The sequence below is a fragment of the Uloborus diversus genome, chromosome 6 (assembly GCF_026930045.1).
Source record: "Uloborus diversus isolate 005 chromosome 6, Udiv.v.3.1, whole genome shotgun sequence".
Taxonomy (NCBI): domain Eukaryota; kingdom Metazoa; phylum Arthropoda; class Arachnida; order Araneae; family Uloboridae; genus Uloborus; species Uloborus diversus.
Genome location: NC_072736.1, coordinates 67,766,631 through 67,793,183, shown reverse-complemented (window position 1 = coordinate 67,793,183; position 26,553 = coordinate 67,766,631). Strand labels below are relative to the sequence as shown.

At 34.6% G+C, this 26,553-nt stretch overlaps 1 protein-coding gene across 1 annotated transcript in view; it reads right to left on the bottom strand.

The window, feature by feature from the left end:
• Window positions 1-917: 917 nt before the first annotated feature.
• Window positions 918-26,553, bottom strand: part of LOC129224096 (mannosyl-oligosaccharide 1,2-alpha-mannosidase IA-like) — a 161,470-nt gene continuing 135,834 nt past the window's right edge. The window contains exons 5-10 of the mRNA XM_054858503.1: window positions 25,835-26,052; window positions 24,670-24,785; window positions 22,700-22,808; window positions 9,034-9,144; window positions 6,441-6,613; window positions 918-1,542 (exon numbers count right to left, since the gene is read on the bottom strand). Coding sequence (XP_054714478.1) covers window positions 1,306-1,542; window positions 6,441-6,613; window positions 9,034-9,144; window positions 22,700-22,808; window positions 24,670-24,785; window positions 25,835-26,052 — 964 coding nt within the window. The 3' untranslated portion in view covers window positions 918-1,305. The remainder of the gene's footprint in view (window positions 1,543-6,440; window positions 6,614-9,033; window positions 9,145-22,699; window positions 22,809-24,669; window positions 24,786-25,834; window positions 26,053-26,553) is intronic.

The window sequence follows — 26,553 nt, the reverse complement described above, 5'->3', positions numbered from 1 at the left end:
AGGTGAGGGGGGGGGGGGGGGGGCGGACTGAAAACACCCCCAGAGTCATTGGTTTTAACATAAATGTAAATTCGAATACAATAGTTTATGCATATGAAAGGGCTGTTTTGATCAAAACATCTCTTTCAGAAGGTAGTTTGGATTTTAAAAAATCCCCTTCAAAAGTATTTTTCATCAAAAACCCCCATCCAGAAGGTATTTTTGATCAAAAAACCCCTCCAGAAAGTAATTTTGATTTAAAAAAAAACATGTTTTTCATCAACAAAAAAACCCCCATCAGATGGTATTTTTGATCCCCCCCCCCCCCCAAAAAAACCCTCCGGAAAATATATTTTTGATTATAAAAAAAAAAACCCAGAAAGTATTTCTGGCTGTGCGATAGTGCTAACAATAATTCACAGTTCAAAGGAATTTGCCACCTTGCAGCAGTTTATGCAGTTCGCCAATGAGGTAAAACAGGTCAATTTTGTATGGATGTATCATTGGACAGGTCATATCCTACGTAACTGGATTAGTCTTGGCTTTTTCTCTTTCGGCAATCATTAGCCAGAAACTGCAGTGCCTCCTATAGCTTATTTGAACTGTGAATTAATTATATGATGTATTTTTAAAAGTATTAAATTGTATTTCAAAAAATGGTCGTTAACAAATACAGTAACTAATTTGAAATTCCTTCTCGGGGGTTTTGAGATTTGTCAATTAAAAAACCCGAAACTCTGGGACTTTTATTTTTATAAAACCCGGAACCCACTGATAGCCTTTAAAAAAAATTACACCATTGAATAAAAGTTTATATGCTGATAGGTATGAGACTTGTTAAGCTATATCTTTTTTAAAAAAATAGTAAAGCATAACCCTAGAAATCATGGTACTCAATATAATTTGCTCAAATCTATTTTTAAGTCATAATGTTCATTTACTAGTAGAGCATTATTAAGCACTGCATTGAAGTAGTAGGACATTCCTTAGGCTATTTAAAATCACAGCAGATAATTGTTTTTAGAAACAATTTCTTGAATACATAAAATTCAAACAGAAAGGAAATTGATATTGTCTTCCATAAAAGTAACATACCATAATAACAGCCTAAAAATCATTTGTGGAGGTATTTAATTACAAATATATTAACAAGTAAATAAATATTTGCTTTACAAAAACACAATGTATATCGATACAAATGGCATTTATTCTTCCAATGAGAGTCAATTTTTCTATTAGTAGGATAGAATCCACAGACTTGCCTGACTATGTCAAACACTTATCACTGTGGCACAAATTATTAAATCATAGTCAGAAATATGACTATCAGCTGGTTGTCTTATATGCTGAATTTTTTCCTTTGATTGGTAGCGGATGAGCTTCTGTATTTAGCACCCATGAATCTAAAGGTATTAAGTCATCTTCTGAGAAAAGAAGATAAAGGTATTTAAGAGTCTCTGCAAGGAAGAAGCTTTGTTGTACATCATCTTTGGCGCTATCAGTCATATAAACATTCTTTAAGCCGGAGAAACCACCATCCACACGGCAATGTTTATCAATAGCCTAAAATGCAAAATATACGTATGACTCTATGTAAAATATTATGGATGAAATTAATATAAAATCTTATAGTATAAAACCGGAGTACTCAAAAATTTTTTCACTCGCAGCATCCTTTGAGAAATTTGAAACTTTTCACGGAACCCTAGTCTATCTTTATTAAACACATAGACATATCAATATTCGCTCCGGGGTTTGGAAGCCTTATTGGAACCAAATATTCCCAACACAGCAATAACGCTGATTTTACCAGAGAATGAAACTGAGCAAGTTTTGTTTCTGATATGTTTGGTACTTTGACCTTTCACATTGCAACAGATCTCAAGTTCAAAGTATAATTCTTGTTCCACTCACTGTAACATGTCACCAACAATCTTTAAAAAATGCAGTTTTGATCTTTTGGCATAGATCTTTCGAATTAAGTGGCCCATGAAGCATGAATTTAGGATCTTTGATGTAAATCGCTCAAAGTTAGGTCTGAAGATCATGGTGGCCACAGAAGAAGGAGATTTTCGTCATCTGAACCTCCTCAAATCCAATGACTGGAAAGCTAATTGAGGTAATGAGGATGCCCTGTCTTGTTGGAAAATGAACAACCATCGATTGGACCATGTTACAGCAAACTTGTACAGTTTCTTTCTCCAGTAAAGTCAACATTGTTGCTGTATTGGTACTATGTTCCTTCATTAAGCCTTCTAACCCCTGGAGGGAATTACCACAAAACCAGGACACTTTGCGGCACCCAGTTGAAAAAACCCTGGTATATACATTTAAAAGAGTTATGTTTTTATTTGTGCTCAAAAAGACATAGTCCTTTTCACACAAACTCAGGGATAAGAGTTCAAATTTAAAAACTCCAGGACATAATTTTAATAAAATTCCAGGACACTTCCAGGACATTATTCATTCCTTCACAGACAGCTTTCAAAGCACATGTAGAACTTAATCATTGAAACGCGTGTATAAAGACTTAATAACATTGTGTTTTCTATTTTTCTCATGTTATTATTTTCAAAAAATAAAAGTGGAGCTTTGAATTGGACAGAATGAGTCTTACTATGGGGGACTTTCTGTAAGATTTTTGAGGTAGTGTCCTGAATGTTTTAGAAAAACGTTTTTGTTTAATAAAATGAGGCTAAAATTCAATCATGCATTTTTTCCAAAAAAAGTCAGCTTAAGTGGCATCCCCAAACCTAACCCCACACCAGCTTTGAACACCCACTTTTTTTGTGCACCAATACTTAGCACTCAAAACACTTGCTACAGTTAAAATTTCTTGTAAATGTTCTAAAGTTTTTTGTTTTTTTTCTGATAATTTGCGAACAGGGATACAAAAAAAGTTATTCCAAATGATATTTATAAATAGCACAGAAATAAAAAATGCAAAAATCAAAATAAAATTAAAATCCTATCTATTTTAAAGGTAAGATTCAAATACAGTGAAGCACCATTTATACATTTTTGAAGGAACTGTATGAAAAAAGTGTACAAATTAAAAAACGTATAATAGGAATAGGTTAATGTGTATTAGACTCTGCAGGGACCAATTGAAAAACATATAATTGATCAAAATGTATAAAAGAGAAACGTATAAACGGTGCTTCACTGCATGGGCGCCCATATGCAAAATTGTGGGGGGGGGGGGGAGCTCAGATATTTTAACCATGGTTTAGCATGATATTTTCCCTATGAAAACCAACTTCAGGACAGGTTAGAGTCATTAAAATTTGACATTTTTAATAACTTATTCATTAATGCCTGGAGAAGAAACATTTTTACATTTTTACAAAGAAAAAAGTACTAAAAGGAAGGAAATTCTAATTTCTAAGGGGGGGCTTTAGCCCCCCTCTCTTGCCCCCATATATGGGTGCTCTTGCTTCACTGTATTATAAATATAATCCATAGAAATTGAAATAACTGATCCCAATTATTTCAATTAAATTTAGTTATTTTGGAAGAAAATACTTCTCAATTTTCAATTTTTTATTCAATTGTTATCACTTTTTTTTTTTTTTTCATTTTTGGAATTTTTTTTTTAATTTATATGATTAACTAGCATTTAACAGATGAATGAATCACTGTCAATATGATTTCTAATACTTCTTTCAACATCTAACTAAACAGAGATTGAATTCTTCCCATAAAAACTTTCACATATGTCAGATAAATAAGCGAGTTGGCATTGATAGCTCGGTTAGCGGCCACTCTGGACCATATCAACAAAATCAACTTTTGATGGTGATCTAGATAACAGTCAAAATAGGGCCAGAAACGATTTTGATCAACAGGTAGACAAAACCGTCAGCAGATGAAGTCAAGTTTTTTTTTTAAGGGAAAACCTTAAGAGTTCTAAGGACTCTTAAAATTTTAATGCGACACTACAAATCAGGGTTGCCAGAATTAAGAACAGTAAATACGGGACAGGCTTTCTATGAGTGAAAAGGAGGGGGGGGGGGAGGATTTTTGAGATGTCTATTCATGATAAATCTGAAAAATTCATTCGCAACAAAGCATTAAATCTCACAAAATGTCGCCTTTTAAAGTATAAAAATCGTTTTCATTGCGATTGACGACGCATGCGCAGAGATTTATTTCCAACATTAGTCAATGAGCAAAGAAGCAACCAGTAGCGGATTTTAGGGAGGGGGGGGGCATGCCCCTCCCTAAGGGATCAATTAATTTTACTATTTCATTATTTTTAGTTGACTTTTCTCCATAACATAAAGATTTTTTTTTTTTTTTAAAGTTTTTTAAGAAGAACACAAAGTTTATATGAATAAAAACATTTCTGTTTGCTAAAGAAGTAATATTGGACTCAGAGGCCAGAGCAGCAGAACGCATTTAACTCATTGGTTTCGAACTTAAGGGAATGTAATATCGCGATTCGTCCATTAATTCTTCTTTGATATAATCAATAATTATTAACATTTCAAAAAAAAAAAAAAAATGTGTAAACTACCTAGAAGAGTCACTTTGATCCAGGAAGCAATTTGTGAAATAATAGATTTCTTTTTCAGCTTATGAAAAATACAAAATGAAAGGAAACCAATAGTAGTTTCTTGGCAAAACCAAATTAGTAATGGAAGTGTCATGTAGTATCAAAATGTTACCTCAACTGTATCATAGCTTTAAGAATAAATCAGCAGCTGCTTTGAAATTCGCAAAAGAAAATTTCCGAATTGTTAAATAAAACTTATACGTTATGAAGCTATGATTTTCTTAATTACTTAATATTTTATAGTTAAAATATAAAGTAAACATATTTTATGTCCACATTCAAAGTATATTAGTGCATAATGTTTATGTACTTAAAGAGATTACTTGGCCTCAAGGGATCCTAAAAAATATTTAGAAATAAAGTCATGAAAACTTTGTTTTGAAACGTTGTATGTGGGGGGGGGGGGGGGACTTTGCAATTTCCGGGCTCCCTCCAAAAATTATTTCTGTACCCTCCCCTGGAAGCAACCATTCGGTTCCTCATGGTCTGCACCAAAACAAAAACATACTAACCAAATCGGAAGGAAAATAATTTTTGAGTTTGCTGCTACATGATTTTCTTATAGCTCATTATTTCACATGTGTTGTTTTATTTTTTCCCCTTAAAATTAAGTCTCGTTCTGTAAAATATTGTTATCAACTAGAATAAGGGACTTTAGCCGTCCCGTATGGAAGTTCCCCGGGACGCGGGACAATTTTTCAAAATATGGGACTGTCCCTTGAAATCCGGGACGTCTGGCAACCCTGCTACAAATACCTATTATTCAAACGCTTTTATTTAAATTTCTGTATAAGCTAAGTTTAAACTTTTAGTTTTGAATGAAAGCTGAAAATCTCACAAAAATTACACGATATAACATACATTTAAACAGTACAATTTCATGATAGAAAAAAAAATAGTAAAATTTACTGTTTTCTCATGTTTGAAAAATAGAAAGCACTCTCTCTCACTGAAATATGCATGTATAATCCTAATGTTAATTTTAAAGTATTGCCATACACCTCGCTCAAAGCATGAATCACAATTTAAATTTTGTAAAACATTTTATTATTATTATTTTTTTCATTTATTTATTTATTTTTTTGAAAAATTGAGCTTGATTTTCAAGTAAAATTTAGGTTTAAATAATAGAAATAAGAGACAAATAAACAAAAAAACAAAAAAATGTGAAAATATATGAAACACATTTTGAAATATCGTGCACACAAAATGAAAAAAAGACTTCTGAGGAAAAGAGGTTTAAGCAGCTATTGTTGACACTAATCTCATTGGAAATAGTTTATATTTTTTTATGATAACTGGAAAAGTTTGTAGTGTATGGTAATGAAATATGTATCTAATTGTTCAGAACTAAATTATGCATAACATATATTTTTAATCAAAAAAATTGAAGGTTAACGTTGCTAAAACCCTTATAAAGACTTCAATCCTTCAAAAAAATAAAAAGGCTTGAATTTTCAGGAATTCTAAACATGGGCGCCCATATGCAAAATTCTAGGGGGGGGGGGGCTATATATATTCTCCCCATGGTTAAGCAGGATATTTTCCCCATAGAAACCGATTTCAGTGCAGATTAGAGTTATTAAAATTTGATATTTTTAATAACTTATTCACTATAGGTTGGAGAAGAAATGTTTTTTTTTCATTTTTGCAAAGAAAAAAGTACAAAAAGCAAGGAATTTCCAATTTTAAAGAAGGGGGGGGGGGGGGGGGGGCTTGAGCCCCCACTTGCCTTCCCTATATGGGCGCCCTTGATTCTGAAACATTGTGTAAAATTCAAGGACACTCCAGGACATGAAATGAAAAACCAGGAAATCCAGGACAACTCCTAGCCCTGCAAACTTCATTAGTATGAATTATGCAGGTAAAATGCACGAAAGAGTTATTTAAAAAAGGTCATTACCTGGGCAGCTTCCCATCCCCACTGCCGATATTTGGGATCTTTAGTGACTCTCCAAAGGACGAAGTAACTTTCAATTACTTCTGGCCTCTGAATGTAATACTTTTCATTTTGTTTCATGGCTCTTGCTTCACTGGCCTCAGTGAAGCGGAATGATTCAGGTCCCAACTTAGTTGCTGTAAAACATAAGCAAAATATTTTAACAACATGAAAATACCTTTCAAGAATGGGGTCGTTTCCAAAATTTTAAAAGTATTTTTGTTCCGAAACAGCATGTTTAAAAACAGAATCTGACCATTTTTTAAATAATTTCTTTCAGTTTAATATTTTTAAAAAATTAATTAAATCGGTGCTCTTTCAACACTTTGGCCGATGACATCACAAATGATGAAATGCCATTCAGTGTTGCCATTCACAGTACAAAATATCTAATTTGCATCATTACTCATGTGTATTGGCAGCGTTATGGTTGATAGCAAGCGTAGAGTGCAACTGTAATTCGTTTCTTGATTATCATAACGTGGAAATGAGGTAGAACGATGCGCGATAGTGCATCATTTGTGACGTTATAAAAGACCACGCCTTGTTTGAAGAATTGGACATTTAAAAAAATCAATTAAAAAATAACTGTTTGGAAAATGAAAATATTTTCTGAGTCCATGTTATTTTATTTTTTTTTGCTTATTCTATCAATTTCAGTGACAAAAAGTACTACTTTTGAATGAAGGAAACAATCCCATTAATAAGAACTTATATAAATAAAATAGGTCAGTGTCACCACACTTGCAAATATTTTTGCAACATAATAATATGAGTATGAATTATGAGATTTCGTAAAAATGGAAAATGCTTACAACAGAAGCATTACACAACCACCCCTCAAAAAAAAAAACACCTGTTTTTTTCCCCAGTGGGCCCACTTGAAAAAAAAACACTATCTCGGTAAAGGGGGTTGTTTTACAATTTACTGCATATTCAAAAGATTTACTTCAGAAACATACTAAATATTGCAACTATATTGGTTAATAGCAAGTCCAGAAATTATTATCTTCTTTTTGGACACTTTATCTCATTCATATTGCAGGTATACATTAAAATTATTTGTAGATGAATGCTGAATATATTTAGAGATAAATTTAATTTATTTATTTAACTATTTGTTAAGTATTAAAAATTTAAACTGCATATGGATTTCACTATCAATTTTTTAAAATTACTTAAGAGACCAAATTGAGCAATCATTTTTTCAATCAATTTCAATCATATTTTGCAGTAAGTTATCACCCTAAACCAGGGCTAAGGCAGAAATACATAAAATACACTGCCAGCTCTGTTATTCCATTCGAGGACAGCAGTTTTGCACTTTTTAGCACTCATCAGTCCGGAATAGGAAGTAGCTGGAGGCGAAAAACTCCTTAAAGGAGCCAAGGGAGCCAAACAAACTGGTAGCTAATCTAGAATTAGAACACCAGACAAGTCACCGCAGCAATGGTGCAATTCATCTCAAAGATTGAAGGCAATTCACCTCCAGGTCAGTTACTTCCTGGTCTGGGCTGATGAGTGCTAAAAAACATGAAATTGCAGTCCTCGAATGGAATAACCGAGTTGGCGGTGTATTTTATAAATCTCAATCATAGTTTTTATTTTTCTCTCTTTTGCATTAAAATGCGTTGGTAAATCATAACAAGGAATATCATCCAGAACAGCAGCTTACTGCAAGGTCACTAAGTGAAAAGGTCAGATAACAATTATCACATGAAATTAGCCAAAAGTATCCAACCTTAGTGATTACTGTACCAAACTGTAGCCATACCTTAATATTCCCACTTATATGCAAGATTTATTAGGTATCTCAATACTGCTAAAATTTTTAATTCTAACCACTTGGAATCAATGAATTTTAAAATACTTGGCATCATTCATTTTTATGGTTTATACTGCCTTCTTTGCCTTTAACTTAAAGCTCAATCGTAGGTTGTGAGACTAAACTGCAAAAAAATAAATTACTACATAATGTATTTCAGGATTAAAAGAAGCACTTTTCCCAAAATGTTAACTGCACAATTTATTTCTGAATAGAGGAAAATGTTTCCTTCTAAATGGTGAAATTCAAGAGAAAATAATTTTGATAATATGTTATATAGATATTAAACTGCCTGCAAATACATATTTTTTCTTTAATTTTGACATTACATTTTGTTAAAATAGGAGCATAATTTAATATTACATATAGCTCTATAAAAAGTAAAACTAGTAAAGCAGTAGATAATAGTAATGTATAAATAGAGATTGAAATCAAAATATTCTTGGGGAAAAAAAAACTCAAAAACATCCAGGTTTTTATCAATAAAAATAGCCTATTTAACTGATGAAAACCTTATAATTTTTATAAGATAATAAAAGCTAACTTAAGTGGAATATAATAATATTTTATAGTTACTCATATGTAGACTGTCTAATACGTAATAAAATTTAAAATTTTAGAGGATCCGACAAGTGTTTAACAGATACAAATCTGGATATTTATTTTCACTAGGATATCCACGGATAATGACCGGGCATATCACTATTTAATATGTACACAGTTCATGCTTACCAGTTCTGTCATAAGATTCATGACAAGTGTGAGTAATATCTTTTCCTAATTGCAAATAATAATCTTTTCTATTGGGAGGCATATAATCTGATCCAATTGCAAACAAGCCACCTAAATGTTCAGAGAAAAATATTTGATTACTTTTAACTGTTATATATTATCTTTTCAACAAATACAGTGAAATCTCAATACAACAAACTTCAAGGGACAGAATTTTTTTTTCATTGTAACAGAGTTAAGAGCCATCATTTTGAAATTCAGACAAAAAAAGGAAATTTTGGCAGCGACCATTTTTGATTTTCCTAATTTTTTTATATGACAAAGTAGGTTATGAGAAACGAACATTCTGAAATTTTTAGCCTTCCAAAAAATTTTTTTCGTTCGTTAAAAATTCCCAAAGTTTGAGGTTTGGCAGCGCTTTTTTAGAAAAATTCTAAAAGTCGCATTTCAGTGTGCTATAGCTCTTTACAGAAACACCACCTCACGGTTATGTTTATATTTATTGGTTGTACTGTATCTAGTGATGATGACTTCATAGTTATTTTGGTTGGGGATTGTTGCTTTCTTCAAATAAGGGGTCGCAAAGTATGGATTTCATCCGTTTTTGCGCAAGTTTAACCTGCGTTATTTCCCCCAAAAAGCCACCCACCGAAAAAAATGTAACTTATACTGAAAGTTTATACTATGAAGAGAATAAATGGCACAAAATTTGTTTGAGGTTTAATTTTTTTTTAGGAGAAAAATACCCTGATATTTATCAAATTTTCAAAAATTGCTCTTTTTTGATCGCAATTAACTAAAAACAGCATCACTAGCGAAAAAAACCTTTTATATATTATGGTACCTGGCTATGTGTAAAACATCATGAAAAAGAAAGCAGCATGGGATCTCTTCTTGTTTTCCAGAAAATAATTTTTTTTGTAGCTCATTTTATGCGTTTTCTCGTATGTAAAAAGTGTGTGCAGTATGCAGATTAGATCTGCTAAAACTTAAAGGATGTAGTAAGAGTGTATATATGTGTGTATAGAGAAAGAGAAAAAGACTAGCAATACTTTATTCTTGTGATTTTTACAAATTGATGGTATTTTAATTGCAGGTAAATCAGAAAATGATAAATCGATATTATATATATATATATATGTGTGTGTGTGTGTGTGTGTGTGTGTGTATGTATTGATTTATCGTATCAATCCCAAAATAATTCTTATTTATGTCCATAGCAATGGAAAAAAATTCATGAACAATATCTGCTTCACTTGCCTCTAAATGTCAATTTTCTAAGTCATCTTGAAATACCATGAAAAGGCTGTCAGATCTTGATAAATCAGTATTATTCGCTTTTTTTTTGTTGTTTTGTATATCGGCTAACAGCAGCTTGAATTTGACTTTTTGTCAGATATTTGTTCGGTTGGAATATTTTTATGTCTTCAATCATCTCTGTTCTCATTGCATGTTCTACTTGGTCGGGCGTCTGTTTTCTCCCGGTTTTCTCACCATAAAGGAACTTTTCATAAAGAAATCTTTTTGTTTCAATGAAAATCGTGTACTTTTACAAATTGGGAGAGTCCACACTTCACATGAGATTTCCAAAATGTTTTCTTTTTTGTTTTCTCCTCGTTGACTGGTAGATGCCTGACCAAGAACATAAGAAACAGAACTTTTATGTCCTTGCAGCATGTTGACGTAGTTTTTCTTTACTCCATGAGATGATGTAAAGTTATATTTTTGATTTTCTGAAATTTACATATTGTTCTTCGTCATTAAAAAATACCACCAATTTGTAAAAATCAGAAAAATAAAGTATTGCTAATATCTTCCTCTCTCTATTATACACACATATATACATTCTTACCACATCCTTTGAGTTTTAGCAGATCTAGGACACACGTTTTACAAACGAGAAAACGCATAAAATGAGCTACAAAAAAAAATTATTTTCTGGAAAACAAGAAGAGATCCCATGCTGTTTTCTTTTTCACAATGTTTTACACATAGCCAGGTACCATAATATATAAAAGGTTTTTTTTCCCTAGTGATGCTGTTTTGAATTAATTGCGATCAAAAAAGCACAATTTTTGAAAATTAGAAAAATATCCAGGTATTTTTCTCCTATTAAAAATTAAATCTCAAACAAATTTGCTGCTATTTACTCTCTTCATAGTGTAAACTTTCAGTATGTGTTACATTTTTTTCGGGGGGGGGGATGGCTTTTTGGGGGAAATAACGCAGGTTAAACTTGCGCGAAAACGGATTAAATCCATACTTTGCGACCCCTTATCTGAAGAAAGCAACAAACCCCAACTAAAATAACTATGAAGTCATCATCACTGGATACAGTACAACCAATAAATATACACATAACCGTGAGGTGTTGTTTCTGTAAAGAGCTAAAGCACACTGAAATGCGACTTTTAAAATTTTTCTAAAAAAGCGCTGCCAAACCTCAAACTTTGGGAATTTTTAACGAGCGGAAAAAAAATTTTGGAAGGCTAAAAATTTCAGAATGTTCACTTCTCATGACCTACTTTGACATATAAAAAAAGTTAGGAAAATCAAAAATGGTCACTGCCACACTTTGTCTGAACTTCCAAATAATGGCTCTTAAAGCAACATAATGGCAATTCAAATGGGACTGGACAATCATTTTGTTATATTGGTATTTTCTGTAAAGAGAGTTGATTGTAAAATATACACAACAAACACTTCCGAGTAACATATGTACTCTATTACACTAATTTAAAGGATTCAGTATTGTTTCATTCATAGAATAATGGAACAAAATATCACATATTTGAAAACAGTCCAATTTTTGTCCTTAAATGACACATCTGCTTTAAACCTTTAAAAATAATTTTTGACTATCAAGTTTATTTCACTACCACAAGACTTGCAATATTAAAAACATAATATAGACAAAGATTTAATCGTTTTTAAAGCAATGAAGAAGTTTTTGCTTAAAAGAATTAAAAACAGATCAGGCACATCAATTCTCATCTTTTTTGGGGGGAGGGGGGAGCAAAGGGTACATACTCAATGTGTATTATTAATATAAAGAGAAAACAACAAAATGCATACAATCTTGAATGCAGTTTGTTATTTAAAATTATTCTAAAATTCAGGGACAGAATCGACTCCCCCCTCTTGGCTGCCCAAATGAGGTTCCTGAAACAGACAGAAATTTCGTAATTTTACACAAACCTAATGAAGCAAAATCTACCTTATAACATTTTCTGTGCTGTTACACTGGCTGTGCGCTAGGGTGGGGAAGAAAAATAAAATAATTTTCATATCAACTTTTAATAGCTGCCAAAAGTTATCTTTAGTGATTTAGCTAATGTGCAAAATTTGACGTAGATCGGTTAATAGATTCAGGGGGCGCTGTGATTGCAAAATTTTAACACTGGTTTTTCTCCATAATTTCATGGTTTTAATGTAAAAATTACGCTTTTAACTAATTTCAATTGCACCTTTTTTACATCTAAAAGACATTTATGTGCTAATAACATATGCAATAGCTTTCAAAAATAATTTTGTTGCTAAATGCTAACATGAAGAGGCAATGCATGGTTTTGTTGTAAAAATTTCCTAATTTGAAGAGGCACTGCTATCGAGCTCCTAGAATCATGTGAAATGCCATTTAAATACACGTCATATAAGCTTGAACTTTGACCGGGAAAGGTTCCAAACGCATTTTTGCAGCATCGAGTATCCAGCAGTATATGTGTAGATTTTGAGCGCATTGGAATGCTATTTCTGACACCATTAAGCAAGGAAGGATAATTGTGCAGGATCGAAAATAAAAACAAAGAAATTGTTAAAAGATTCCATTTCCAGAACACCAAAAAACCTTTTCTAATTATATGTTACCTACTCATGAAGATGTACTTAAATATTATTTATCTCTTGCACACGAAAAAAAAAAGTTTAGTTGTTTAGTTCCCAGTGACTGAGATTTCAGAAGACGTAGCACGAAGTTGAAAGAGATATGGCATCATTCCTCTATTCCTGTAGTTTTGCATACACGAATCGTTCAAAGTATTCGACATTTTCACAGCAAAAATGAAACCCTGAAGAAAACGATGAACAAAAAAAATATTAAATCAGATGCGTTTAATGCAAAGATGCAGTTATTTTTATTCTAAGCTCTGTAGCAACTTTTCGATGTTGCTTGTTGTAAATGCCATTTCATTGCTTGTAATTGTGATAACACTCGCAAAGTTCCTGACAAAGAACAGCTTTTTCTTTTAGATCAGTGTGTGGAGAGAAAAATGTTTATTTTAAATGTTGATATTAAAACCATAAGAAAATTAAAACGGAAATTTGAACAAAAAATGAAAGAAGAATCCAAGCGCGAAGAAGAGAATCAAAGAATTTGAAGCCGTTATAAGAGGCAACTGCGTTCTACACTTTTGTGAAAGAATACCTGCTTCCTTGAGTCATTTTAGATGGCTCACGACAGCCAGTCGAACTTTGCGTTTGTACATCCGCACAGAATATCCGACAGTAAATTAAAAAATGCCTGTTTCATTCATTTTGTAAAATTTATAACCTTGCTAGTTTCTAATTACGTGCAGCTCATCAAGTTTCACGGTGCACAAAACTTGTGGCAAATTATTCATCTGTCGCGTGATTTGCCAGACAACCTGTTACATATCATCAATCCAGTCATTCAGAGGAAAGTTTTTTTTTTTAATACATCCTGAAAATATTTTGCTGGCGATGTTAAATGATGATCCAAGGCATGTATGGCAGTTCGCTGCTCATTGGGATTTGAGAGAAAGAGACACCAATTCTGTGAATAATAATGCTATCAATACTCTTACCATTCCTGTGCTAACTTTTCTTCCTCTGACTATGTAGACTTGGATCAATTGGTAGTGTGAAGATGTGCTTACAACAGAACCTTCTATAATAATATTGATATTATCTGAGGACGAACTACATGACTTAGTGAAAACCAGAGATGTTCCTCATTTTCTTTGAGCATAAGGAAATTTCCAAATGTTTCAATCAGTGGAGCGCTGCGTAAAGTAAGTGATGGATGCACTTACTCTCTGGCTGTAAGTGGAATAGAAGTGAGGGATGTTTTCATTTATGCATGTTTAGAAGCTCGAAAGGAACTGCCTTTCCTTGAAAGTAAAAAGGACTATTTTTGTGAAAGCTCTAGTTGTGACAAATAATTTTTTTTTTATCATGTATGTAGTGTACATTTGAACATTTTTAAAAAAAAATATTTCACTGATGTTTAAATAATGCTGTTTAATTTTATTTGTCTCATATGTTTGCATTCTCATACGAGGCAGTGAGAAGCAAAGGAATGTAAGTGGCATTTTCAAGTTTTGAGTAACACGCGTTTAATGATAAGGTCCTAGGTAAGTTTTCATTGAAATTTTTTTCTAAATCATGCCGTATAACAGAACCTACTAGGTGTGCAGTATTATCTCTTGCCCCAAGACAGAGGAGAGGTTCACCTACTATTTGTACTGGTTATCTCCAAATTTTTAATTTTGCCACTTACATCCCTTTGCTTTTCACTAATTCATATGTTGTTGCTTTTGTCACATTTTGTAAAAGTTCATCAGTTTTTACTTAATAGTGTCATTAAAAGTCACTAGTTTATATGTTTTTGTTTCTTTTGATATGCCGGAAATTTTAATACATAAAACAATTTTTGCAAGTCATTTCATATGGTTTTAATGCATGAATATATTGTTACAAATTCTGTAAATAGTAATTATTGTAGGAGCGTAACCTGTAAATAGTTTCCCGTAATGAATATACAACCCCTTTTTCATTCGGCTAAAGTATACGACCCCTATTTTCTTTCTTTTCATTGATAACGGTCTACTACTTTACAGAAGCGTGTGGAATATTTGAGAAATTTCTTTTCGGTGTATTTAAGCCGTTAGCGATGGATAAACAGTTTAGTTTCGATTGATATTTCGAATTCGCATTTTGCTCTGTTTATAGCGAGGCATTTCGCTGTGTTGTTTTCGTATTTGGAAGTAAATACGTGTGTAAACGTTGAGTTTACGGTGTTGTGTGATAATTGCTTAATTGCTGATGAATAATTTAGCAGTTGTTGAAGATCTTTCCTGTACATAGTGTAAATAAATTTCCTGTGTTTTTATCAAGAACTGTGTCTTCATTTCAAGAAAGTGGAAGTCGCACCGAATCCGTTACAATTTGGCGCCCAACGTGGGGCTTCTTCTGGACTTTCTTGGAGTAAGTGTGACTTTGGACATTTTTTCATAAAGACTGTTTGAATTTATAGACTTTGTTTTTATGGTGATTACTCGCGCAATGGATGACCAATTAAAACAACTTCTGGAAGCAATTAATGCTGTGAAAAGTGACTTGACCGAAAGTTTGGTAGCTAATCAAGAACAATTAAAAAATGATATGGCGGCTAATCAAGAACAATTAAAAAGTGATCTGACTGCAAGTATGTTGGCAAATCAAGACCAGTTAAAAAGCGATTTAACGGTGCTGAAAAAGGATTTAACGTCTAACCAAGAAGAAATTAAAAACGACCTTATTTCGGTAAAGACTGTGATGAAAAATAAATTTAATAACATAGAGCATCGAGTTGATGCTATTGAAGAAAAATTTAATACCGTTGAAAGTCGATTCAATGCTGTAGAAAATAAATTTGAAGATGAAGATAGAAGATTTCATCTACTTAAAGAAGAGATCTTTAAGGACGTGGAAAGGAGATTGGCGTCCGCGGAAAGCAGCTCTGTACAGTTTGGCGCTCCCACATCGGTTGCTCGACCGTCCATTAAACTTGCCACATTTGATGGGAAAACTTCATGGCAGGTTTACAAAACTCAATTCATGATAGTGGCGGAAGCGAACGGATGGGACTCTGCTACCAAGGCCTGTCATCTTGCAGCATCCCTGAGAGGTGACGCAGCGGACATTCTTCAGACCCTTCCGGACAGCCAGCGCCTGGATTTCGCCGCCCTCACATCTGCGTTGGAGCTTCGCTTCGGTGAGAAGTGCCAAAAAGATTTCAGCCGACTCCAGTTGAAGTCCCGTTTCCAGAAAACCGGGGAAACCCTGCAAGAGCTAGCGGCGGACGTCGAGAGACTGTCTCATCTTGCTTTTTGCGACTGCCCTGCGGATGTTCGAGACCACCTGGCCCTCAACTACTACATCGACGGGGTTCGAGATCCGGAAATCCAGAAAGCTCTACGGATGGCGGATGTCAAAGACCTTAGTTCTGCTGTTGTGTATGCGATGAAGTGGGAGGCCGCCCAGCAAGCAACCCGTGTGGATCGCCATCCCATCCGAACTCTGGAAGCTGATGAGTCTGATTCCAGGTCGTCCCACCTCGCTGAACTCGAGAGACAACTCGGTGACTTGGCAAGACATCTGAGCAGCATAACAGCCGAAAAGAAACAAGAGCAGAAGTGCTCTAAATGCGGTAGTGAAGGACACTTGCGAAGGAGTTGTCCGGCTCGCCAAGCTACACGAGGGAAGGAAATCACCACCACCAGAGCTCTGCAGATTTCCTCTTCTAGTAGTGGCAGTGATGGACTTTTCATTTACGCCCATGTAAATGGAAACCCCTGCAGACTGATTGTCGACACTGGAGCCAATGTGACAATCATTAGAACAGATGTGGCTCGTGAATTTGGATTGAAACTGCTGTGGACATCGCCACGCGTAAGTCTCCAGACTGTGACAGGTGACAAAATCGAGATTGACGGTAAAGTGGACTTGGAAATAGTGTTCGGGAATGCCACCTACCATCATACGGCATTCGTCGCTAATATCACGGACCCCTTCATTCTCGGATTGGACTTTTTAAAGAAATATGACTTCACTCTCGACTTCAAGACTAATGAGCTGCACTCGATGAGAGAAGACATAGCCGTTTTCCCCGCAGAAAGTGATGTAAAATCCGCTCATCAAATAATAGCCCAAACAGATTTATCGATTCCCTCAAGGTCAGAATCATTAATACCTGGCTCCCTTGAAGAAAGCAATAGTTTTCGATTTGGACTCATTGAATACCCTAACCTAAGCAATAGCCTAAAAGGAGTGCTGGTAGCATCTACGCTTGTGGACCTTTCTAAGGATGTAATTCCTGTGAGAGTCGCCAACGTGAGTGAAAGGCCAAGGAATATCCGAAAAGGTGAAGTGTTGGCAACTTGTACTCCAGTAAACTGCATCATTAGAAGAATCAATTCCCCCGAGACTGTGTCTTCTGAGTCCTTGACATCGAAGTTAATTGGGAGTGCACCCTTATCGAAGGATCAAAGAACTGCTGCGGAACAATTGGTGGACGACTTCAAGCATCTGTTTTCATCTACATCGGAGGATGTGGGTCGGACGAATTTGACGCAGCATAGGATCTATACTGGAGAACACCCCCCTATTAAACAGCATCCAAGACGACTACCGTTCGCCAAGAAGGAAGAGGTTGAGACCCTCCTGAAAGAGATGAAGGAGAATGATGTAATCGAACCCTCATCCAGTCCTTGGGCCTCTCCCATCGTCTTGGTCCGAAAGAAAGATGGCTCCACCAGATTTTGTGTCGATTACCGACGACTGAATGAAATCACCAAGAAAGACAGTTACCCTCTTCCACGGATAGACGACACCTTAGACACTCTTTCCGGACACAAGTGGTTTTCGACCCTGGACTTGAAGAGCGGCTACTGGCAGGTGGAGATACACCCTGATGACCGAGAGAAGACAGCGTTTACTACTGGACAAGGCTTATGGCAGTTTAAAGTGATGCCCTTCAGCCTCTGCAATGCACCAGCTACTTTCGAGCGTCTTATGGAGACAGTGTTAAGAGGACTTTCCTACGAATCCTGTCTGGTCTACTTAGACGATATCATCATCGTGGGACGCAGTTTCGAAGAACATCTGGCAAATCTTAGGAAGGTGCTGCAAAAGCTTAAGGAAGCCAATCTGAAGTTAAGCCCGTCCAAATGTAATTTGTTCCGCCGGGAAGTGAACTACCTTGGTCACATCATCTCTTCTGAAGGTGTACAAACCGATCCAGAAAGGGTGTCTGCTGTCAAGAGTTGGAGTCGTCCCGAAAACATCCATCAGCTGCGAAGTTTCCTGGGGCTCTGCACGTACTACAGGAAGTTTGTGAGGGGTTTTTCCAACATTGCACGACCTTTGCATAAGCTGACGGAGAGCAAGCAAAAGTTTGAATGGTCCAAAGAATGCGAAGATGCATTTCTACGACTGAAGGAGGCTTTAACATCAACGCCTATCCTCGCTTATCCTCAGCCTGAAAAATCCTTCATCCTGGACACTGATGCGAGCAACGAGGGCATCGGAGCTGTTTTATCCCATGAAATTGACGGAAATGAACATGTCATCGCTTATTGGAGCAAATGCTTATCAAAGTCGGAGCGAAATTTGTTGAATGTAATCGCTTTCTCCATTGGTTTAAAAGAAAGAACTGTGCTTATTTCTTATTGGAAGAGACATTTGCAGCTTTCCACGGAGTTCGCAAAATCTCTTCTTTAATCCACCATCGGACTTAGGAGAAAGCTTATTGCTATTTAAGAAACATCATTGGATGCTGAAAATCTGCCCTCTATTCTATTTAAAGAGCCGCAGTCTGTTTATCAGGGTCTTCACTACTTTCTCTATGTCCTGCTGTATGTGTGTCCCCATGTTTCGTATTAAACGTGTTTGTTTATGTTCAGCTGTCTGAATTTCTGCTTTACACAACCTTTCAACAAATTACTGCGTCACCAGAAAGGAGTTACTGGCCATAGTGAAAGCTGTAGAACACTTCCATCATTACCTCTACGGCCGAAAATTTCTGCTTCGGACAGATCATGCCTCATTAACTTGGCTTTTGAACTTCAAGAATCCAGAAGGCCAGATAGCCAGATGGATACAGCGGCTCCAGGAATATGACATGGAGATCAAGCATCGAAAAGGGTTATCTCACGGTAATGCTGACGCTTTATCAAGGAGACCCTGTCCTGAGAACTGCCACTATTGTTCCCGAATCGAGAAACAGTATGGAACGACTAGCCCTACCGCCTATCAGGTGACAGTGACTCCAACATCATCAGAACCTGATCCATGGAGTGATGACCAAGTTCAAAAAGATCAACTTGAAGACCCCGACATAAAACCAATTTTAGAGTTCATGGAAAGTGACAGTCGACGCCCTAGCTGGCAGGACGTTTCCATCTTCAGTCCTGCAACAAAAAGATACTGGGCTTTATGGAACTCACTCCATTTACGGAACGGCGTGCTACACCGGAAATGGGAATCTGACGACGGCACGACATCTAGGTGGCAGTTACTACTTCCTCGATCCAGGATTTCAGATGTTCTGAAAGAAATACATAGTAGTGCGACTGGAGGACATTTTGGTGTCTTGAAAACTCTCAATAAAGTTCGGGAGCGCTTCTTCTGGAGCAAGGCGAAGGATGACGTGGAGAAGTGGTGCCATTCTTGTGACGCCTGTGCTGCTCGTAAAGGACCGAAGAAGAGAAGCAGAGGGAAGCTACATCTGTACAACGTTGGAGCTCCTTTCGAACGAATTGGGATCGACATCCTGGGTCCTCTACCAAGAACTGCTGATGGGAACAAATACATTCTTGTTTCCATCGACTACTTCACCAAATGGCCGGAAGCATATCCCATTCCAGATCAAGAGGCTACCACCGTAGCAGAGACTCTAGTCCAACATTGGATCTCGAGATATGGAACACCTTTGCAGATTCATTCCGATCAAGGGAGGAATTTCATCTCTGCTGTGTTTAAGGGCCTATGTCAAATTCTCGGAATTGAGAAAACTAGGACAACACCACTACACCCACAATCGGACGGCATGGTGGAGAGATTTAACCGCACAATCCTGAACAATCTCTCACTTATGGTCTCCAGAAATCAACAGGATTGGGACAAGAAGCTGCCTTTGTTCCTGCTGGCCTACCGCAGTGCTGTCCACGAGACTACCGGATATGCCCCATCTCAGATGCTCTTCGGACGAGAGCTTTGGCTACCTTGTGATCTCGTCTTCGGTCGTCCTCCGGATGCGCCTTCATCGCCTGAGGAGTACATCCAGGATCTCCAGGCCCGGTTGGAAGACGTTCATAACTTCGCACGAGAGCGAATCAACATCGCGGTGGAGAAGATGAAGACCCGATACGACACAAGGTCTACTGGACATGAATTCAACGAAGGCGACAAGGTTTGGTTATGGAATCCCATCCGACGGAAAGGTCTTTCACCCAAATTGCAGTCGCATTGGGATGGACCCTACAAAGTCGTTAACCGACTAAATGACGTCGTAGTGAGGATCCAAAAATCACCTAATGCAAAACCTAGGGTTGTACATTATGATCGGTTAGCCCCATACTATGGCCATAGTTCATGAGTATTATGTAAACAACCATGGTTGATAACATAAAAGTTGTAGATAATTTTTTTGCTTTTAATGTTTAGTAATATTTCTTGTTATTATTGTGTTTCCTATGTATCTGTTAGTTATTAATTAATGTGAATATTTGTAAACTTTTGATAGAAGTTCGACACCCTTTCTGGGGATTGTACTGCCCGGGACGTGCAGTCCTTAGGAAGGGGGCAATGTTACAAATTCTGTAAATAGTAATTATTGTAGGAGCGTAACCTGTAAATAGTTTCCCGTAATGAATATACAACCCCTTTTTCATTCGGCTAAAGTATACGACCCCTATTTTCTTTCTTTTCATTGATAACGGTCTACTACTTTACAGAAGCGTGTGGAATATTTGAGAAATTTCTTTTCGGTGTATTTAAGCCGTTAGCGATGGATAAACAGTTTAGTTTCGATTGATATTTCGAACTGATAGCATTTTGCTCTGTTTATAGCGAGGCATTTCGCTGTGTTGTTTTCGTATTTGGAAGTAAATACGTGTGTAAACGTTGAGTTTACGGTGTTGTGTGATAATTGCTTAATTGCTGATGAATAATTTAGCAGTTGTTGAAGATCTTTCCTGTACATAGTGTAAATAAATTTCCTGTGTTTTATCAAGAACTGTGTCTTCATTTCAAGAAAGTGGAAGTCGCACCGAATCCGTTACAATATTTTATGAGTAAAAAAATGCAACGAAATTAGTTAACAGCATTATTTCTCATATTTAAACCATGAAATTTGGGAAAAAAAGCTATAGTAAAACTTTGCGCCCGCAGAGCCCCATTAAGATATTAATCGATCTTCGTCAAATTTTGCACAATAGCTAACTATCACCAAAGACAACTATTGGCAACTATTAAAAATTGATCTGAAAAGCTTTTTACTTTTAGCCCCACCCTATTGTGCACCTAACTTAGCCATGTATCTACAAGAGAGTTGTTAGAATGGGATTTCCCCTATACATAGCATGTATTCACTACTAGCTACATAGGTGTGCAAGGAGTTATTTAGTAGTTATGCAAAATAGTTTATACACATGTAAAGGAAAACGCTTTAAAATATGATTTAATAAAACTAATGCTTAATACAGTAAAGTCTCGAGAATCCGAGGTAATCAGGGCTCATACTACCTCTGATTATATAAAAAATATTTAAATATCTCATGATAACAATTTTACACTATTCATACAATATACCTACGTGTATCTTTTCTTGATTGTCCAAAAACAAAATCGTCTTTACAAAAAATTTATCATTTATATTTATTTCAACATAAAAAATTTAAATTTTGATTACCTTTAAACGAATTTTGATTTTTTTTTACGATGACTTTAAGTATTTATGTGCACATTTGTAGACAACAAAAAAATGCATTTTAAAACTCCCTGAATCTATTTCAATGAGTTTTGTCCCAATGTCTGTATCTATGTGCAAACGGCGCCAAGTTGTGCCCTTCCTTTTTCAAAACAATTGCACTCTGATATTCCAAAAGAGTATTACACGCTCTTCATTCTGGAGAATCTATTTTAATTTCAAGTCATTGAATGTACTAAGTTGGTCTTTAATGTATGATCAACTTAATCCATATCTTGTTGATGAATATTTCATGCCATTTGGCAAGTGTTGTAATACTGATCTCTCAAAACCATTTTTGTTACTTTAATAAATGCAGTTAAAGAAATTTTACACATGCAAAAGATTTCGATTTTCAGATTTTAATGTTAAACATTTTCTTGGGCACTAAAAATGTCAATAATTGGAGCAATTAATTATGCTTCTTAAATGGTCATGCACAAATCTAATGATAAATACACATTTCTTAATAAAAAAAAATCCCTTGATTTACAAAAGAGTTTTTAATCAAATTTAAGAATTTTGTAATGGATTATGTGAGAAACTGCAATTTATAATTCATAAATGGCTGAATAAAGTCAGATAAAAACTCCTGTGCAACAAATGTTTGATATAAAGTTTTAACCGGAAGTTTGTTTCAATTTCTTTTATTTTTCTTTTTAAATTTATTTTTTAACTTGGCAATACTGATATTTATGTGAAGTAAAAGCGCTTATATATACTCTATTCAAACACCAACTGTACGTTGAAACAGCCCACAGATATACTGTTTTCATAAACAAAAGGAAAAAAAAATATCTTAGATATCATTGAAAAATCACAATAAAAATGATTGAAGGGTGGTCAAAGAACGTCGCCTTTCCTCTAAACAAACTTTGCACTTAACAAAATTAAATTCTAACCGAATTCATTACATACCAGCAAAACATGCAAGATGATCCATTTTGTGCTCAATTCTATCATACTTCAAATCAGCTAGATATTTCATACCACCTTTGGATGTCTGAACAAGTTTATCATTTATGGCCTACAGAAAACAAATAAAAATATTATGCTATGTACATAGTACACATACTAAACATATACTAGATGTGTAAAAGAGATGACATTAAAGCATGTATCAAAGAGATGAAACTTTTATGAGTTTGATTTGCAATATATTTATACAGTAAAACCTGTCTACAACAATACTGTTGGGACCTAAAATAATAAAGTTATAGACAGTTATCGTTATAGACAGTTCAATTATTTATGCTTATATTTCGCTGGGACCAAAGAAAAGATCGTTACAGACAGGTTTATTGTTTTAGACAGTATTGTTATACACAGGTTTCACTGTACTTAAGTTAATTCTTAAAATTGAGAAAAGAAACTACAAGTTGAGATAGCAAGAAATATAGTTGGTATGATAAAATTTTAAATTTGAATTGCCAAACTTTTGAGCGTTGCATCAATCCTACTCTTATTTTATTTCATACTTTTCAATACAAATCAAGCTCATAACAATAGCATTAGAATTAATAAAATATATTTCTATTTTAATTTAAAGTTATATCATTTTGAAATCTATTCGAGGGGAAATTTTTTTCGAAATTTACAACATGTTTACTTGTTACAGGGTTGTCACTCAATTTTGAGGGGGGGGGGGAATCCCGTTTTTTCCCTGTAAGCAACATTACAAACCAGCAAATACTGATATTTCAAAAAGAATATTAATATCTTGACGTTTTCGTCACAGGGGAAAAACATCAAATAAAAATATAAAATAGGGAGAATTTGAATATATTTAGATTTTTGTACAAGAAAAAAAATGTAACCATTCATTACTTGGACCTAAAAAGATAAAAGTGCAAAAATTAAGCAGAATAATGAATATTGACAACTAATGCTCTCTAAAATAAGTTGGCATGAAATTCAAGCTGCACGTCAAGTAAAACAATATATAAATTTTTGCTTTTATAATAGACATCTTAATATAACTAAAATAAAAAATAAAAAAAAACTTAAGTAAAATAACATTTTTTTTTTTACTTATGAACTTTGTTATTATTATTTATTTATTTATATTGGTAGTTTATACATTTGTGCATTGATTTTGCAACTTCAATTAAAAAATTTCCTGCATTTTCTAAGTTTTTGAGGAAATTTTCATAATTCCGTGGATTTTCTGTTTTTTTTTTTTTTTTTTTCATTTTTGAATTTTTTGTATTCCCCCTGTTCAGGTTTCCCTAAGGGGGGGGGGGGCGACCTTGTGTTACCTATAGTTATGTTTTTAAAAAAAGTATTGACTTCCGTAATAGTAGAAACATATTGCACACAAAGAGAGAATAGCTTATATTAACCCTAGATCCCGTCCAAGTTTGTATATTCAAATTTAAAAGCAATTTTGAACAAGTAAATTGGGGGGAAAAAAGGAACTTTTAAAAATGCTTTCAAGCTAATGACTTGACTCGAACCAAAGGAAACTTTGAAAACCTGCATTATTTGAAAATTTTAAAAAGCCCGAAATTTGCACACATATACTTGCTTTAAGTCCAGTCTTGAAATTAGATTGTTAAATTTATTAACAAAACCAACTTAATAATTACTAATATTTTTCATTGTTTTTAGCATCAATTAGAAGTGGAACTAATTGGCAGGCATTATGACAGAGTAAGTAGCTTAAGAAATTGTCTTCAAAAAGGCAAAAAGGTAATCTAATCATATGGAAGACAGACTTTTTTTTATTTATGATGTATCTAGTTTTGAAAAAATGCAGGAGCTAAATTAAAACTATACATTCACATAATAAAACTGTGTTAAGGAATAATTGCAATAACAGTGTAAATTGGATGAGGAATTTTGAAAAATTACACTCAATTTGTAAAATAAGAAAATAAAATGCATACTTCAGCTAATTCCTGATACATCTGTAAAGCTTGAACATCCTCCCCATTTGATTGTATCCATGATTTGAGCAAATATTCATAAAAACTATCTCCAAGTGCTCCCATTGACATATGATCTGAAAAGTAAAATATTGTAAAAATGAAATAATTTCAAATCTTGCCAAAGAAAAAAAAGTAACAACAATAAAAAAGCTACTAAGAGCTGCTTTCCAAAGTAAATTTGCTTATATGCAGGTCACTAGGATGCGGGATTAGGAGATTCCCACAAATTTTCCCAAAAGCCTACACAACAGCCATCAATTTTTGAAAGCGGGTTCCACAAAAATCCCACTAAACGCTTTGGTATTGTTCAGTAAGTTACCACTCTATAGCCAGGGCTAAGGCAGAAATAAATGAAAAACACCTCCAGCTCAGTCATTTCCAGCCGAGGACTGCAGTTTCGTACTTATTAGCACTCATCAGCCCGGCATAGGAAAGTGACAGAGCTGGAGATGGAAAACCTCTTTAGGAAGCCAAGAGTGCCAAACAAACTGGTAGCTAATACATAATTAGCAACCAGTTTGTTTGTCTGGAGGTGTTTTTCACGTATTTCTGCTTTGGTATTGGTTGAAAATCTCACCTCAAATTTTTCTTCAGAGTGAACCCTGATATATCGTGGTTTTTGTAAAAATAATTTTTGAAGAAAAACTCTCGAGTTTGATTCAAAACATCATTAACCTTCTGCAAAACTAAATAAGAATCAAGGATTGAATTTTGAAGCATAGCTGATTGAACTTTCCAAATAAAATCAGGTCTAATATAATCTTGAGCGAAAAATATTGTTTAAAAAACCCTTAAAATAAGATTTAAAAAAAAAGCAATTGCAGAACAAATTTTCTGATATTTTTTTGGATGTGTATTGCTGCAAAGTTTGATCTTTTATCTGTGACAAACTTGCAAACCTATCCATGAATTGCTAATAAGTGTGTCAGCAAACTCAGATTTATGATTCAGAGTATTTTATGACAACAGATTATTCATTTTGCCACAAATATATCCCTCCCTCATTCCATGAAAAAGAAATCAATTAAAATTCCTAGTCAATTTAAATTGATTGTAATTTTCCATATTGTTATACAAAATACTAAAATAATTAATGGGGATGGAGATTTTTTTAAATACTTACGTTGTCCCCAGCGACCAGTTTTTGGATTCAAGTAGTTTGGAAATAAGCCTTGAGGTTTGTCCATCTTGGAAAGAAAATCTCTAATGTGATTTACTTTCTCTTTGTAAACTGGATTTCCAGTAATATCACTTAAATACACGAACTCTAAATGCAGTGTTCCAAATTCAGCAAGAATAGAACTAGAGCTTGATGCCCACGCATAATTTTTGCTAGCACCACTAAAAAAGGGGGGGAAAAAAAGTCAATTGCAACAACATTCAAAATAGAACATTCAGTATAGCAGACCCTCGTTTTAAGCGGGGCTTACATCCCACGGAAATGCCACCTAAATCGAAACCGCGTAAATTGAGACCTAATACTAGTGTTAAAATAGGGGTTTGGTTCCGTAAATAACAAAATACTTCATTCTAATTATGACTAATTGTATAAGTTTAATGTGTACTTATATGAACTTTTATGCACAACATGCATAAAGAAAACATAAATTAATTTCGTGTTCTGTTTACAAAGAGGAGCTGGCTATGATCGTCTTTTGGCAGTCATTACGAATTTTTCTCTGTAATTCTTTACAGAGCATTAATGCATCCATGATCACTTGTAACATTTCCGTGACCGAATCTTCCTTCAATAACAAATTAGAAAGATCATTTCTGTTGTCTAGGAATGGCTCAAAATTTGCAATGTTAACCAGGGTTTGTGATTTGATTTTTTTATAAAAA